At 43.1% G+C, this 13,976-nt stretch overlaps 1 protein-coding gene across 1 annotated transcript in view; it reads left to right on the top strand.

The window, feature by feature from the left end:
* The window catches only part of LOC126474591 (dipeptidase 1-like), a 287,814-nt gene that overhangs the window by 253,814 nt on the left and 20,024 nt on the right, over nucleotides 1-13,976 (top strand). Inside the window, exons 11-12 of the mRNA XM_050102065.1 lie at nucleotides 5,209-5,347; nucleotides 13,470-13,597. Of these exons, the coding sequence (XP_049958022.1) occupies nucleotides 5,209-5,347; nucleotides 13,470-13,571 (241 nt within the window). The 3' untranslated portion in view covers nucleotides 13,572-13,597. The remainder of the gene's footprint in view (nucleotides 1-5,208; nucleotides 5,348-13,469; nucleotides 13,598-13,976) is intronic.

The following is a 13,976-nucleotide window of genomic DNA, read 5'->3' as shown; positions in this document are numbered from 1 at the left end:
CTGTATTAGTCTATTCAGACAACTTTTTCCGCGTCTTGTCATTCGACTGTCATAGCTGCAGTTTCGTATCCGTACCTATAGCAAAAAACATTTCAGTCTCTGCATATTACCCTTCGTAAATTCAAAATTTCAAAGTGTATTCCTGCCAACAGCATAAAAAGGTTGCTGTAAGGATACAGTTGCTTTAGACGTGGGTTTCATTTACTTCTAAGATTAGTTGTCGGGTCAGAATTTGTCGCGCGCGATGCGGCATTTTTCTGGAAGCTAAACTGATCGTTCCCAAGTTCAGTCAATACTAGCTTTTCCATTATCCCTAAATAAGTCCTGTCAGTATTTTGCTACAATAACTTATTAAACTGATAATTCAGTTATATTCATACTTGTCAGCACTTTCACTTTTGGTCGGCCGGTGTGGCCGTGCGGTTTCTAGGCGCATCAGTCTGGAACCGCGTGACCGCTACGGTCGCAGGTTCGAATCCTGCCTCGGGCATGGATGTGTGCGATGTCCTTAGGTTAGTTAGGTTTAAGTATTTCTAAGTCTCGGGGACTGATGACCTCAGATGTTAAGTCCCATAGTGCTCAGAGCCATTTGAACCATTTTGAACATCCACTTTTGGAATTTTAGTTACTGCTTTCATCTTGCAGGACGTGGCTTTCACCTGTCTCGCTTGTGGTGTTCGTCATGTGAAATTTTTTGTAAAAGCTCTCTCTCTCAACATTCTAAATAATTTATATTTAAGGGGCCTTGTTTCGACTTATTTCTCAGCGCTCGGTCAAAATTTTCGCGCGGTGTTGTATCTCCCAGCGCTTGTAAGTTCATGTCCCTTGTATAGTCCTTTTTATGTTTTCCTCCGACCATTCAGCCTTCTCTTTTGCAATCTGCGCTTTTATCTTATCGAAAAAAAGACAGAATTATATACTGTATACTTACTTTAGGTAACATAAATTTCTCATAGACAATCAAAGTTTTCCCCCTATCCTTTATAGTCTATACACAGGAAGTGTCACTAACGATCGGTAATGTTCAGCTTGGAATAGAAACTTCAGTTTTGGATAAAATCACTTGTCAGCCATCACGTAAGAGGGTATCAGGTCTTTTTTCGTGGGGCTACTTCTGTGTTCCGGAGAAATAACATATACGCCTAATAACGTGACCTAATAACGCGATAAACGTATACTAGGAATAGACACACATAACCTTCAGTGAATAAACTGTCGACTGTCTATATGGTGCTATATTTTCATAAGTCACGTAAGTTTTATTTTTACTGAATTTTTCGTGAAATATTTTCGACAGCTACAATGACCGTTTGTTCTCGTTCATGTTTATGCTTACAACGAAATCTTTGCTAGTCAGTGATGTTACTTGTGTTTCACTGATATAATATTGCTATCATTTGTACCTATGACTATTACTTTTTCGTTTGTTGTTTCTTTTTTATACGTTATTGTTCTCCAAAACGTCGATACAAATTTTCTATCTAATTTTTATGTCTGAATAATTGTTTTGTGCTTACATATATCTAATTCTCCCAGGATTCTCATCTCCTGTTGGTATTATATGTAAGCCTTATTAAAGCTTGGCCATGGTTTCGGTTTTAAACCTATTTACAAGATTACGACATTGTCTGTGGAACAAATGTAGTAACATTACAGTAAGAAAAATTACAAGAAATGTTTACAAAGAAAATTAGTGAAGCATACTCACGTGGAATCATAGTATCTATAGCCAATGTGGCAGTCGTTGCACTGTGTAGTACATGCCATCACTTTATCGCCATTTAAAATACATGTTGTTAAAGTAGTAGCCATCCACTTCAGGGCTTTGTCTTAAAACTTTTTGAAATATCACTTAACTGACGGTGGATACAACAACATATAGTACGCCACTTGCAAGATTTGTTTAAAACTGACATGCGTCGACTTCCTGAAGAGAACAGGCACTAGTCTTAAGTCACCTCTGGTACGTGGCGCTGCTGGCGTCCTATGTACTCGTAGCTGCAGTGAGCAGTGTGTGTGATTTCACTAGCACATCTTACTAACAGAGTTAGCAGTTAACTAAATAGCTGAAAAGAGGGAGAGGACAGGGGCGTAAAATGTAGGCCATTAGGGTCATACGGCTTACAAGAAGCCCACAGGCTCAGCTAAACAGAGCAAACTATTTACAAATGTGCAAACCGCACGAAAAGCACTTGTGCGAGAACACCCAAACGTAACAAATATTACAATTGAAGCAATGCAGCTTCAGTAAACGCTCTCACTATATAAGAGGCCCAGCATTAGACTATTAAGTTGACCCCAGCCAAGCTGGACTACTGTGAAAAGACACACTGTGACAAAAACCTGCAAATATTAAAAGGAAAATGCAAATTGGTAAAAGTGAAGGGAGTGGGGAGAATCTGGGGCAGATCATCACTTGTAAAGTAACATGCTAATGGAAGTTGACGAACTGATAAAACATGTTAAATGAATTAATATACTAAAAAGGAGGGTGCTATACAATAACCAATAAAAGGAACGAAACCGCAGTAAGCAGTTTATATGCCTGGAAATCACTATGTTAGATGCACAATAAAAGCACCTTAATAATAAAAAAATTGGGAAACAGGTCTAAGGTGGTTCACTACTAAAATGTAGAACAGCAATTTAACTGCGGATGACAAAGTACATTGTAAAAAAACAACATACGTATTCTTACTAAACACAGAATTTTGAAGAAAATAAACATTACTTGGAGGCCAGAACCGAGCCTTAAAATTGGCTACACGAACACAAGCAGAGATTTACAGCCTTTCCGGAAATGTCTACTTGCAAACTGAAGCTGATCGCTTAAAACGTACCCATCGTTTTTCTCTAGATCCCATAAATCTAATCTACGCCCTTTACGTCTTCGCATAAGGTTACGGTATCTCCTAAATTCCTTGGAGTATGACCAGCTATAAATAAACGTTCTGAAGAGGTGGAACTCTGTAAATTATTACTTTTCTTTCCAAACACATATCCTTTGTATATCACCCTGACTGCTCGGCCAGTTTGTCCAGTATAGTAACTGGAACAATTACTACAGATCGTTTTGTAAATACCAGAATTTGACAACGGATCCTCATCATTTTTGGTAGTATGCACAAGATGTTTTTTTGATTATTAATCATAGAAAAATTGCTCTTCGTTTATATTTATTCACCAAATGGCATTTAATTCTTTAGAACACATAGCCTGAGACAGGATGGAAATGAATTTACTATTGTCCTCTTTACTGTGAGCCGATCTGTGGCTTCTTTGAGGCCGGCCGAAGTGGCCGTGCGGTTAAAGGCGCTGCAGTCTGGCACCGCAAGACCGCTACGGTCGCAGGTTCGAATCCTGCCTCGGGCATGGATGTTTGTGATGTCCTTAGGTTAGTTAGGTTTAACTAGTTCTAAGTTCTAGGGGACTGATGACCTCAGCAGTTGAGTCCCATAGTGCTCAGAGCCATTTGAACCATTTTTTTGTTGCTTCTTTGAGTTGAACATTTTTTGGTGGTTTCGTTACTGAGGTCACGATCTGCTACTCCTTTGTTATATCCATTGTTAATAGCAGTGGCTTTTTTACGTTAATTTCATTTTGTAGATTACTAGGAAACGTATTCGCGTACAAGTGTATCCGGTAAGGTTTGTACATTTGTAAAGAGTCTGTTCTCCTCATATGACCTGCTGCATCTTTAAAAGCCATATGACTTCAATGATTCTCTTTGTAACCTAAGTCCTCTCCCTCTTTTCAACCATTTCTTGGCTCTGTTAATAATATGTGCAAGTGCTCATTGCAGATACGCGCAAGTAGGACGCGCAGAAGCGCCGCATACGAGAGGTGACTTAGGGCTAGTGCCTCTAATCTTCAGCGAGTCGACGTATGTTACTATCTCTGAACGTCTTATATTTACGCTTCTTAGTATCCTGTGCCACGATCTTATTTTTCAATGCTAGTTTTATGCAAATTTTTCAAGTGGTGAACTGTTTCTGTATCCAGGATCAAATATGTACTATTGTAAAAACTCTTAAGACAAACCCTACAGTAGACGACGGCTACTACTTTTATACAATGTATTTTAAATGATGATTCAGTGGATGACATCTACTAAACAGATTCAACGGCTCCCACATTGTTTGTAGATATGTGATCCTTCTCGCATGTGTGTATGCTTCACTAAAATTTTTTGTAAATATTTCCTGTACTTTTGCTTATTGTAATGTTAGTGTCTTTGTTCCACGTGCAATGTCCTAATCTTGTTAAGAGAAACAATAGCTTCTGAGGTACACGGTTTTAAAATCGTGGTCAAGGTTTGATAAACCTGTAGTTTACCACTTGTTGGCTGTTACTTGTAAACCATATAAGCTCTTGCATGCACATTTGCTGAAGCGCAGCCATGTTCAGAATCATTTTCGATTTTTGTTTTGCTTTGTGGTATAGGTTTTTTCGTACCGTTTGACCAAAATAGGATTCAGCACTGTCATTACACGAAATTTGGTGCATCCTGGTTTGGGAATGTTAGTGACTTCGGGTTTCCAGGATAGAATTTTCATTTTTAGATTGTTGTTTTTCGTATTGCTAGTTTTATGATTTTTTTTAAATTGATGATTTGTTTTATTTAATTCGAAATTTGTCTGATGAATAATGTTGGTGCACATCTTCTTTTTTTTTGTTTTGTTTTCTTCGATTAATTTTGTGTCCTTATGTATGATATGTTTTTTAGCTGTAATTTGTTTTTCAGATACTCTCTGAACTATGTTCGGGTTGAAATTATCTTGTTGGGCTATGTGTTGGGGTATTATAAGCTCATTTTATGTTGCTTCGTAATCGATTGGTAAATCATCGAAATGATATTCTTAATGGAGAAATCGAGCTTAAACCTGATAATTAACTAGAATATTTTTTAGAAATTTTGAAAAATAGAACGGAAAAAGTACACACAGTAAACGAAAAACGAGTAGTCATAGATAAAAATCGTAACAAACTCATAATATCTGTGAAAAACAGCTTAAATCACTAGCTATCGAAGAGAATAAACTGTCATTCTAGCTGTCGAAAGTATTTCACCAAAAATTCAATACAAGTTTCACTTACGTGACAGTCGACAGTTTACCCTCTAATGTAATATGGGTGTATATTCCATCTAGACGAAAATGTGTATGTGATTTGACCTTAATATAAGAATTTACTGATGTGACATTTCAGCACGCCGACTGGCCTGGAGGACGTGTCGCGGTACCCTTACCTGCTGGCTGAGCTGCTGAGCGACCCCCTGTGGACGGAGCAAGACGTGAAGAAGCTCGCCGGTCTCAACCTCCTGAGGGTCTTCAGAGAGGTTGAAGAGGTGGGCGACCTAGCTGTCACAACTCAAGTACTTTGGGTGCGAGTGGATCGCATTCACTTCTCTCTAACAACACGTAGCATGACCGCCTTTCATTTCCCCGCTTGTAACGACTGGAGAAAGCAAACGGTATGCGACATAATCGTGCCAAATCTCCAAAAAATCATGCTTGCGTTTGTTTCTGTCAGAACTGTGCCAAATATTAAAATACTGATAACCGCACCTCAAAGAGATTTCAGTGAAGCCATCACCATAATGAATCCCATTTCTTGGCTACATATTTCATTGCTTCTTACAAGTCAATTAACATCCACTACATCTAATCTACAATTTTCTATCATTATATAAACATCATGTACCGTATTTATTGTGATCAAACAGGGATCTCACACATTTTAATAATTTTCTACCAGATTAGACATGTCAGGTTCATTAAATTTGTTGTAAAATCCTGTGTAAAATTTTATCCAGTTTTCTGTTGTCCCATATTTCTGGAGCCAGAAATAAAATGGCTGTGAAATCACACGGCCATGAGGCAATAGGTAATTTGTTTTCGATACTCACATTGTTCCGATTTATGGTTCATCCTATTCTCATTTTAATCAGCCTTATTGTAATCCAGTTAAAGGCAGGCTACTAAGAAAGTAGTCAGTGACCTGGACTAACATTTTTACTAATAGTATTATTTCTCTTACGTAATGTTAGTGCTGTGGGTGCCACAGGACATTTATCTTCTGTCTTAACAATGTACCACAGATTGACTTCTCACAGTTTAGGCCAAAACCATTTGATAGCCTCCTGTTCGTATTTCGACACCTTCTAGTTTCTTACTTCGGTATCGTAATGCATTATTTCAGTAAGAAGTTGCTCGTAGTCAACTAGTTAGACGAGTTTATCGTCTGAGAGGTCAGGTAACCCATCGTCAGCATTAACTTGCCTTGGCTCATCCACTGACTCTGCCGTCAGGTTCAGTGTTCAGACCAGAGCGTGGGAAAGAACCCTAGCTTCAGTGAAGTTTGAATGGTAGGAGACAAGGTACTGGCAGAACTGAAACTGTCAGTGTGTGTCTCGCGCTTGGATAGCACAGTTGGCTAGTCTGCCTTTGGCAGGGGAGTAATACCGACCTCACTCGGCCGTCCACGCCGCTGGCGCGCGGAGTGTTTGTTTACCTCCACGTCACGCCGTTTCTCATCGAACAAAGCTTCTTGCCAAGCTATTACAGGAAGTGCACCTTTAGAATGAATACGCACAACCCAAAGCACTGGCCATCGAGCGTATCCTACTCGTTTGTGAAGATTCCCGGTAACGATCTCATCGGCAGAAACCTATCTATAGTTAGCAGCGTCGCTTATGTTAAGATGACATTCGACGCCGCCTACAACGAGATTATTCAAGGGACACGACATGGACTAAAATATCGACACTCCAATGGAACGTTGACCCTGTGGATGTGGGCGACGCAGAGCTTGGCCTTCGAACGATTCGTGTTTTCGAGTCGCATGAAGATGAAGTCATAGTGGCGCATGAAGATGAAGTCATCGCGACGCTAAGCCCTTACGGAAAAGTCCACAGTCATGTAGCCGAGACATGAGCATAATTTGCAATATTTTCGGTGCTTAATGGTGTAAGACAAGTCCGAATCGATTTCAAGCGGCATGTCCTTTCACACATTTCTATAGGTTTCTGCCGATCAGTGGTGATTTACGACGGACAACCTCGAACGTGTTCCGGTTGTGACAAAGAAGGGCACGTTCATAATGAGTGCCTGCAACGCCGCATTACACAACTACGACTCGAAGATACGAACAAAGATCGAACCACAACTGCCCTTCCAATCACATAGGCTGAGACACTGCACGTCCAGCCCTCACAAGACACAGTTCATGAGCGTCTCTCAGGACCGATACACCCGGAGGCGTCACAGCACCTTGCCACCGGCATTCCCGCCTGCGAACATGATTTTCAACCGAACACGGGATTCTTGATGTTCACAAGGATACCCGCGAGAGTCTTATGGAGACTGAAGGTCCCATCATAGCAGGCGCATCTTTTGTACCGGAACAACGCGAATACCTTCCTTTCCTAGCACCGATGCACATTTGAGGAAGAAAAAGTCGACTAAATGCCGAAAGACACGCCGCAAGACGCCAGAATTGGCCACTGAGCCACCTCCACAGGACGATGAGGTGGTGCATAAATCTGACGGCATACGCGATAAATCTTTTTCCGATGCCACGAAGACGAGTCCTCCACAAAACGGTGGGCGGTCCAACGGAGATTGTGAGGAAGTACCGCATCCGGAAGCCATGGAACATAGCAAGCGACCCATCCCCGAAGCGATTGAGCCTACTCGACCAGCGCTGCCACCTCCCACCAATGTTGAAACTCACCCACCGTTTTCATGGACGGAGGACGTGCATTTACCATCTGCACCTGATGTGCAAATGACATCTTTTCGTCCATTAGACCGACACTAAAATGGGGGATGTTCATACGACGACTCCTGCGACCACTATTGACTTCTTCAATCCTCCACGACAACCTGCACTAGCAATGAGCATATCGACAGCACGAATCCCCTATCTGTCATACCGAATAGCTGTCATCAATACTAATGGCATAGGCTCTCAAGTTAAACTTCATCTACTCCGCGACACGCTACGAGCAGCAGACATCGACACCACCATCCTACAAGAATGGAGTACAGGAACTTATTGTGGGTCTTACGGACACGAGATGTACACCGGCCCGACGGATATGGAACACACAGGCTTAGGCATCCTCCTGCGAGAAGGGTTTGCTGTTTCCGATGGCGCATGTCTTCAAACGGCGCAAGGGGTGGCCCCAACCGTCGGGGGAATCGGAATCATAAATATCCGGCCCCATCGGACGCAGATAAACTAGGGGATCGCTCCCAGTTCTACGCAGCAGATATCACGCCTTTATTTCTCGTCAGATACGATCACCTCATCGTGGGCGGAGATTTCAGTTGAGTTCTCGTGCTTACAGACCAATACCGACTTTTCACCAAACGTCCGGAGCTTCGCTTCCTTGTCCGCCGCCTTCGTCTAACGATACTTGGAGAGTGGTGCACGGTGACCGCCTGGGGCAGCCACAAATCACGAGTCACTCCGCCAGCCAACTCGGTAGAATCTATATATAACTGACGACATTCTTCTCGACGCGGAACGTTGATCTTCTGCCATTTCGTATTATGACAGCTACATCTGTACCATCAACCTACATTGACAAACTGTCTGGTGTAGTGCAGGATCTTGGAAACAACGTCACGATAATGCGAGACCCCGAAAGTCGACTACAGGTCACAAAAAGTGGCACGCTTGTGTTAAACGCTTCACCCATTACGAAACGACACTGCAGTGGTGGATACTGTGCGCCATCGAGCCATCAGACGCATCTTGACGCAGTATGGTAAAGCGATAGCCAGGTGGAATCAACACACAACGGATCTCTAATATAGCGCTCTACGCAAGCTCATGGTCCATCCCTCAGAAAGAAGCTCAACGCATCAAGATAAACATTTCAAACTTCACAAGGAGCCATTATACGAGCATGCAGCCAAGACAGGATTAAAGGTGAGGAACTTCTATGCATCACATCGTTTAAAGTGTTCGCCAACGCTGACAGGCCTTAATGTAAACTTTAGACCTACCTGATGGACGATGGCTGACATTGCAAGCTTTCATTGCCAATGCCTTCGCAACACACTACAGACGTCCCTATCAAGAAGTACCGACCGGTGCAGTTCATGACAGGCTTACTCATACCAGTTCCGAAATCTGCAGCACGAACACGGCTTGACAGTTATCGGCCGATCACATTATTCAGTTCCGATTTCAAGACTTTCACACGCTTTCTATCTGTGCGACTCAAACATGTATTACGAGAAATTGTTTCCCATGAACAAGCATATTTAGTAGCCCATAATAATATTCAGCCTGCCCCCAAGTAAATATCGAGATGTGATAGTTTTGGCAACACACTCGCGACTGCCAGGTGTCTTACTCTCCATCGACTTCAACCAAGCGTTTGACCATGTGAATCATGCATCCCTCAACACAGTGGTGGACCGGATAGCGATTCCCCCGACGTTCAAGCAAGTGATTATGCGGCTCCTTCAAGGAGAAACATCCAGACTTCTCGTCCACGGGAGACTTACAAAACCTATACGGACTGAACGCTCAGTCCGGCAGGGCTGTCTACTGTCGACCGTGCTTTACGCCATTGCGTTGGAACCACTCATCTGCGGATTACGGCGTCGATTGACAGGTATTCCACTCCAGGTCCGTATGTTCCACTGCGGAACCTACACAGACGATTCAGACCTCGTCGTACATTCAGCAGCCGACTTACAAGTTACGATGCCTGGATTACCCGTTACAGTGAGGGGCAGGGAGCGCTATTAACTATGGAAAATTATGCGCCATCGCTAATACATTTTCGGGCACTAGTGCAACGCATCGGGGCAAACATACAGAATCATATACTATGCACGGTGTATATGTGCCATAGTCACCTTCATCAGTACCCATCTGACATGCCGGATGCACCGCATCGCGCACTTCTGCCCAACAGTGCGACAATGGCGGCCAGACTAAAGGCGGATTTCGGATATTTTTCATGTTCCGGACATACCTTCGAAGTCCAGTTAATGCCCTCACCTTACCGAAGCGGGATGGTGGTCTCGATCTGGTTAACGTGAGATCTAGGCCCACGGCTCTTCACACCAATACTATACTCCGGTTATGGAAAAGCCAGACTGGAATGTTCACTACCGAGCTCGCACCAGTATTACAGAAGCCTTTGACACGATCTCACATTCGATGTCACACACTGGCCAGTTCTTTTTGGAACATAGTTACATACGCACGGAGCTCTCCAGGACCAGGAGCACAACCACGCACGACATCTACTGCCTTCACTGACCGTACCCAGCCCGAAACCACTTCGAAGCACATCACACTAGGTTTCATGGCCTACAGCTTGGAAAATGATCCATCAACCCTACCACACCACTAAAGGGCCATGGTACCCTTTCGTCAGCGGTAAATATAGTACAAGACAGAAACTGCATCACATAGCGCTGCTGGACTCAGCTCTGTGCCTCAAGTGCAACGTCAAGATACAGATTTACACCGTTTGAGTGTGGCGCAGCAAAAGTGTCTGGACCCTCGTACAGCAAATTGTCGCTTTCTACCTCCGAGCACTCCCACACTACGCCTCTCCTATCATGCTCATATATCCTGACACGACCTAATTTCCATCATCTCAGTAGAACGCCATCACAGGGATCTGCGGCATGGCTATCAACTTCTTGTTCCGGGACGATCTCGCCTACCAGGCGATCTTCTTGACACGTCTCCATGTATAGCATCATATTCTGCGTTGACATCGACACTATCGATCCACTTTCCCGAATTACTTACAGAGTATTTTCGTCAACCGCCTAGGAGCTTCCATCTCGGCGAAACACACCAACCAACACGGGACGATCTCCCGTCCCCCTTCCAATGATAGAACGGACGTTGCTCTGACGGCGCAGCAACATGGAGCATGGTCAACAAGTCTTCCTAGAATCTCTAATTTTCTTACTTTTCTCTCCAATTTTTTTTTCCTTACACGTGTTTATTAACTAATGACTAAGCATCTGCAGCCTTATTTGTTTCTTTTTTTTCCTTATGCGCTCTGCATAAAAAAGTGCCGTTGAGAAAGTATACTTATTTAAGTTTTCAGGAAATATTGTTTATGTTATAAAGAACGTCGTCTTTTACTTTCAGACAATAGAGAATTTTATTTGTTTTCTCATTACCTGCAACATTTTGCTCATATGATAGGAGTTTTTTTTTTTTTGTTTCTACAAGGAGGACATTATTCTTTATATCAAGAAGAGATCATTTACTTATGTCATTCAAAACACTCCTTTTATGGACAAAAGCAAACAAAAAAAATTGAATGAATGTTTTTCGAAGTAGAAAAAATATGCGGTACAGCACTTGTCCGAGAAAGGTGAAGGTCCCTAGTTCGAGTCTCCAACCGGTACACAGTTTTATTCTTCCAGGAAATTTCGAAAAGCCTACGTCTCGTTTGCTGGTTCCTAAGCTAGTTTGAAGAAAACCGACCACTATGTAGATCTCATCCATGGAGTTGTGGAAGACGCTACCAGAGTCGAAAATGAGGCAAAATTTTCTTTAGTAACAGTAGTCCCCTCCGTCTTTATGTGAATGATTGTCATTTACATGTAAGAAAGTGACCGCATAGCTGTGACGTTTATTGAAATACGATCGAGAGCTCAAAATACATTCAGCACATCTTACAGGCCATTTTGCAGCAGAACCTGTGTTAACGTGATATCTTCGTGCAAAAGCACAACCCCTACAATATACTTCATGCACGATCCTGTTGGATCCGCAAGAGTTTCTTCTATATGTACATTACTTATATACTGTACACCGCAAGCCATTATACACTGGTGTGCTAAACTGAAGGATGAAAGTAACTTGTGCATGATGTGTTACTGTCAAGGAACATAGTTCGATGAAACTTCGACCACACATGCAAAGAGTAGCTAAGCATAGTACAGTACACTACAGAAGGTAACAGAAAGAAATACGCAATGAAACAAGTATTATGACACTCATATTCAATGGCAATAATTACATTGGTCACCGCAATTAATGACAGTTTCCTGGACATTAAATTGCGAGAGATGCATTTTAATAGTGTATGTGATCTTAGGGGTTTCAAAGAATGCATTACATCTTGCTCTCTTGCAGGCCAGAGGCTTGTTAAGTTCTTGTAGTAGAGCATTCCATTCTTCCACCAGCGCTGTTGGCAATGACTTGCCCGTGCCCCCGACTTAAAGCCTATCGAGCACATGTGGGACGTGTTTTGGAGAAGTGGGGACATGTTGCAGCACATCAACGTGATCCAACAACCATACAGCTGTTGCCAACGGTGCTGGTGGAAGAAAAGTGCGCCCTACCAAAAGGATTCCTTACCAACCTTGTGGGCAGCACAGGAGCACGTTACAGAGTATGTATGGTCGTCCGTGGCAATCACAAGTACCATGGCCTGCCTTTTTAATGTCCATGAGACAGTCATGAATAGATATACTGTCAGTATACTGGGATGTACGGGGAACTCATCCTGGCTCTCCTCGAACCACGGACGTACAGTGCAAGCTGTATGGCACGCTGCATTGCCCTGCTGGTAGATGCTACAGTACTGAGAATAAACAAACTGCTTGTAGGGGTGCAAGTAGTCGCCAAGGGTACGTGCACACTTGTGTTTATCCGTTGTACTTTACGTGGGCCGGTAGTGGCACCTGGTGACCGCTGGTGTCCTTGCTGTGTTGTTGTTGTGGCCTTTCTTCAATATCGCCTGTCGGTTGTGTAGTGCATCGGTGTGCCTGCCAAGCGGGCAACCCGAGGATGCAGGCTGTCAGTTTGGTTGCCGATACTCTAGGCGTCGTAATGTCTGGTGGAGAAGGCCACAGCACAAATAATACAAATAACGTGCATGTAATAATTTCTTTGATATTGCACGAGATCTGAGTTATATTTCTGTGTCACTCCCTCCTCACCGCTACTCCAACCACTAAGGGAGGCAGGAGGTCCACAAGCCCACACTATTACTTTCCATACATATGTGTACCAAATTTGATCGAAATCGATCTAGTGGTGGAACATACATAAATAGATACGTAGATACATAAATACATGCTTACTATAAAGGATTTCCGCAAATAGAGGATTTTATACAAATATTTTACCGAGCGGGGTGGCGCAGTGGTTAGACACTGGACTCGCATTCGGGAGGACGACGGTTCAATCCCGCGTCCGGCCATCCTGATTTAGGTTTTCCGTGATTTCCCTAAATCGCTCCAGGCAAATGCCGGGATGGTTCCTCTGAAAGGGCACGGCTGACTTCCTTCCCCATCCTTCCCTAATCCGATGAGACCGATGACCACGCTGTCTGGTCTCCTTCCCCAAAACCAACCAACAAATATTTTATGAATAAAAATTCAAAGTGTTGAATTTTCATGTCTTGTACTTAATTTACATTTGGAACAGTAGTGAGTGATATGGTTTTGTGGGCACTGCAGGTCCGCGACAAGTGGCAGCTGGCGGCTGTGACGCCCGCTGAGGATCTGATCCCCGCGGCGGACCTGGAGGGCCACACCACCTGCATGTACCTTGCCTCCTGACCTGCCGTCGCCGTCTTCCTCCTCATGTGAGTACGCTGTGTATAGAACGCTTCAACCGCTTGCGAACGCTGGCTCAGCTACGACCATTATCGAGCTATGTAAAAGCCACGTGTAGAGCCACGTGTAGTGATTCCCGCTTTTCACCGACCCTCTTGAGCTACTCCCAATTACACATCGACTACATTTATTCTATAATCGCTCTTCAACTGGGATACAACTTACAGAAAAATTCTTATTGTCGATGCAAAATATACTCAAGCTGATAGGGCAAAAATCCTCTTACATCAAATTCATATTTGGTGCCTAGTTTAAAAATAATCTTTAAGTTAGAAACATATCAGCTGTGAATATGACCATTTATTTAAACAGGCTATATACCTTGACCAACTTGCAATTAATCTCTGC

The sequence above is a fragment of the Schistocerca serialis genome, chromosome 4 (assembly GCF_023864345.2).
Source record: "Schistocerca serialis cubense isolate TAMUIC-IGC-003099 chromosome 4, iqSchSeri2.2, whole genome shotgun sequence".
NCBI classification, from domain to species: domain Eukaryota; kingdom Metazoa; phylum Arthropoda; class Insecta; order Orthoptera; family Acrididae; genus Schistocerca; species Schistocerca serialis.
Note: the sequence above shows the minus strand (reverse complement) of the source record. Positions and strands in the feature narration are given on the sequence as shown.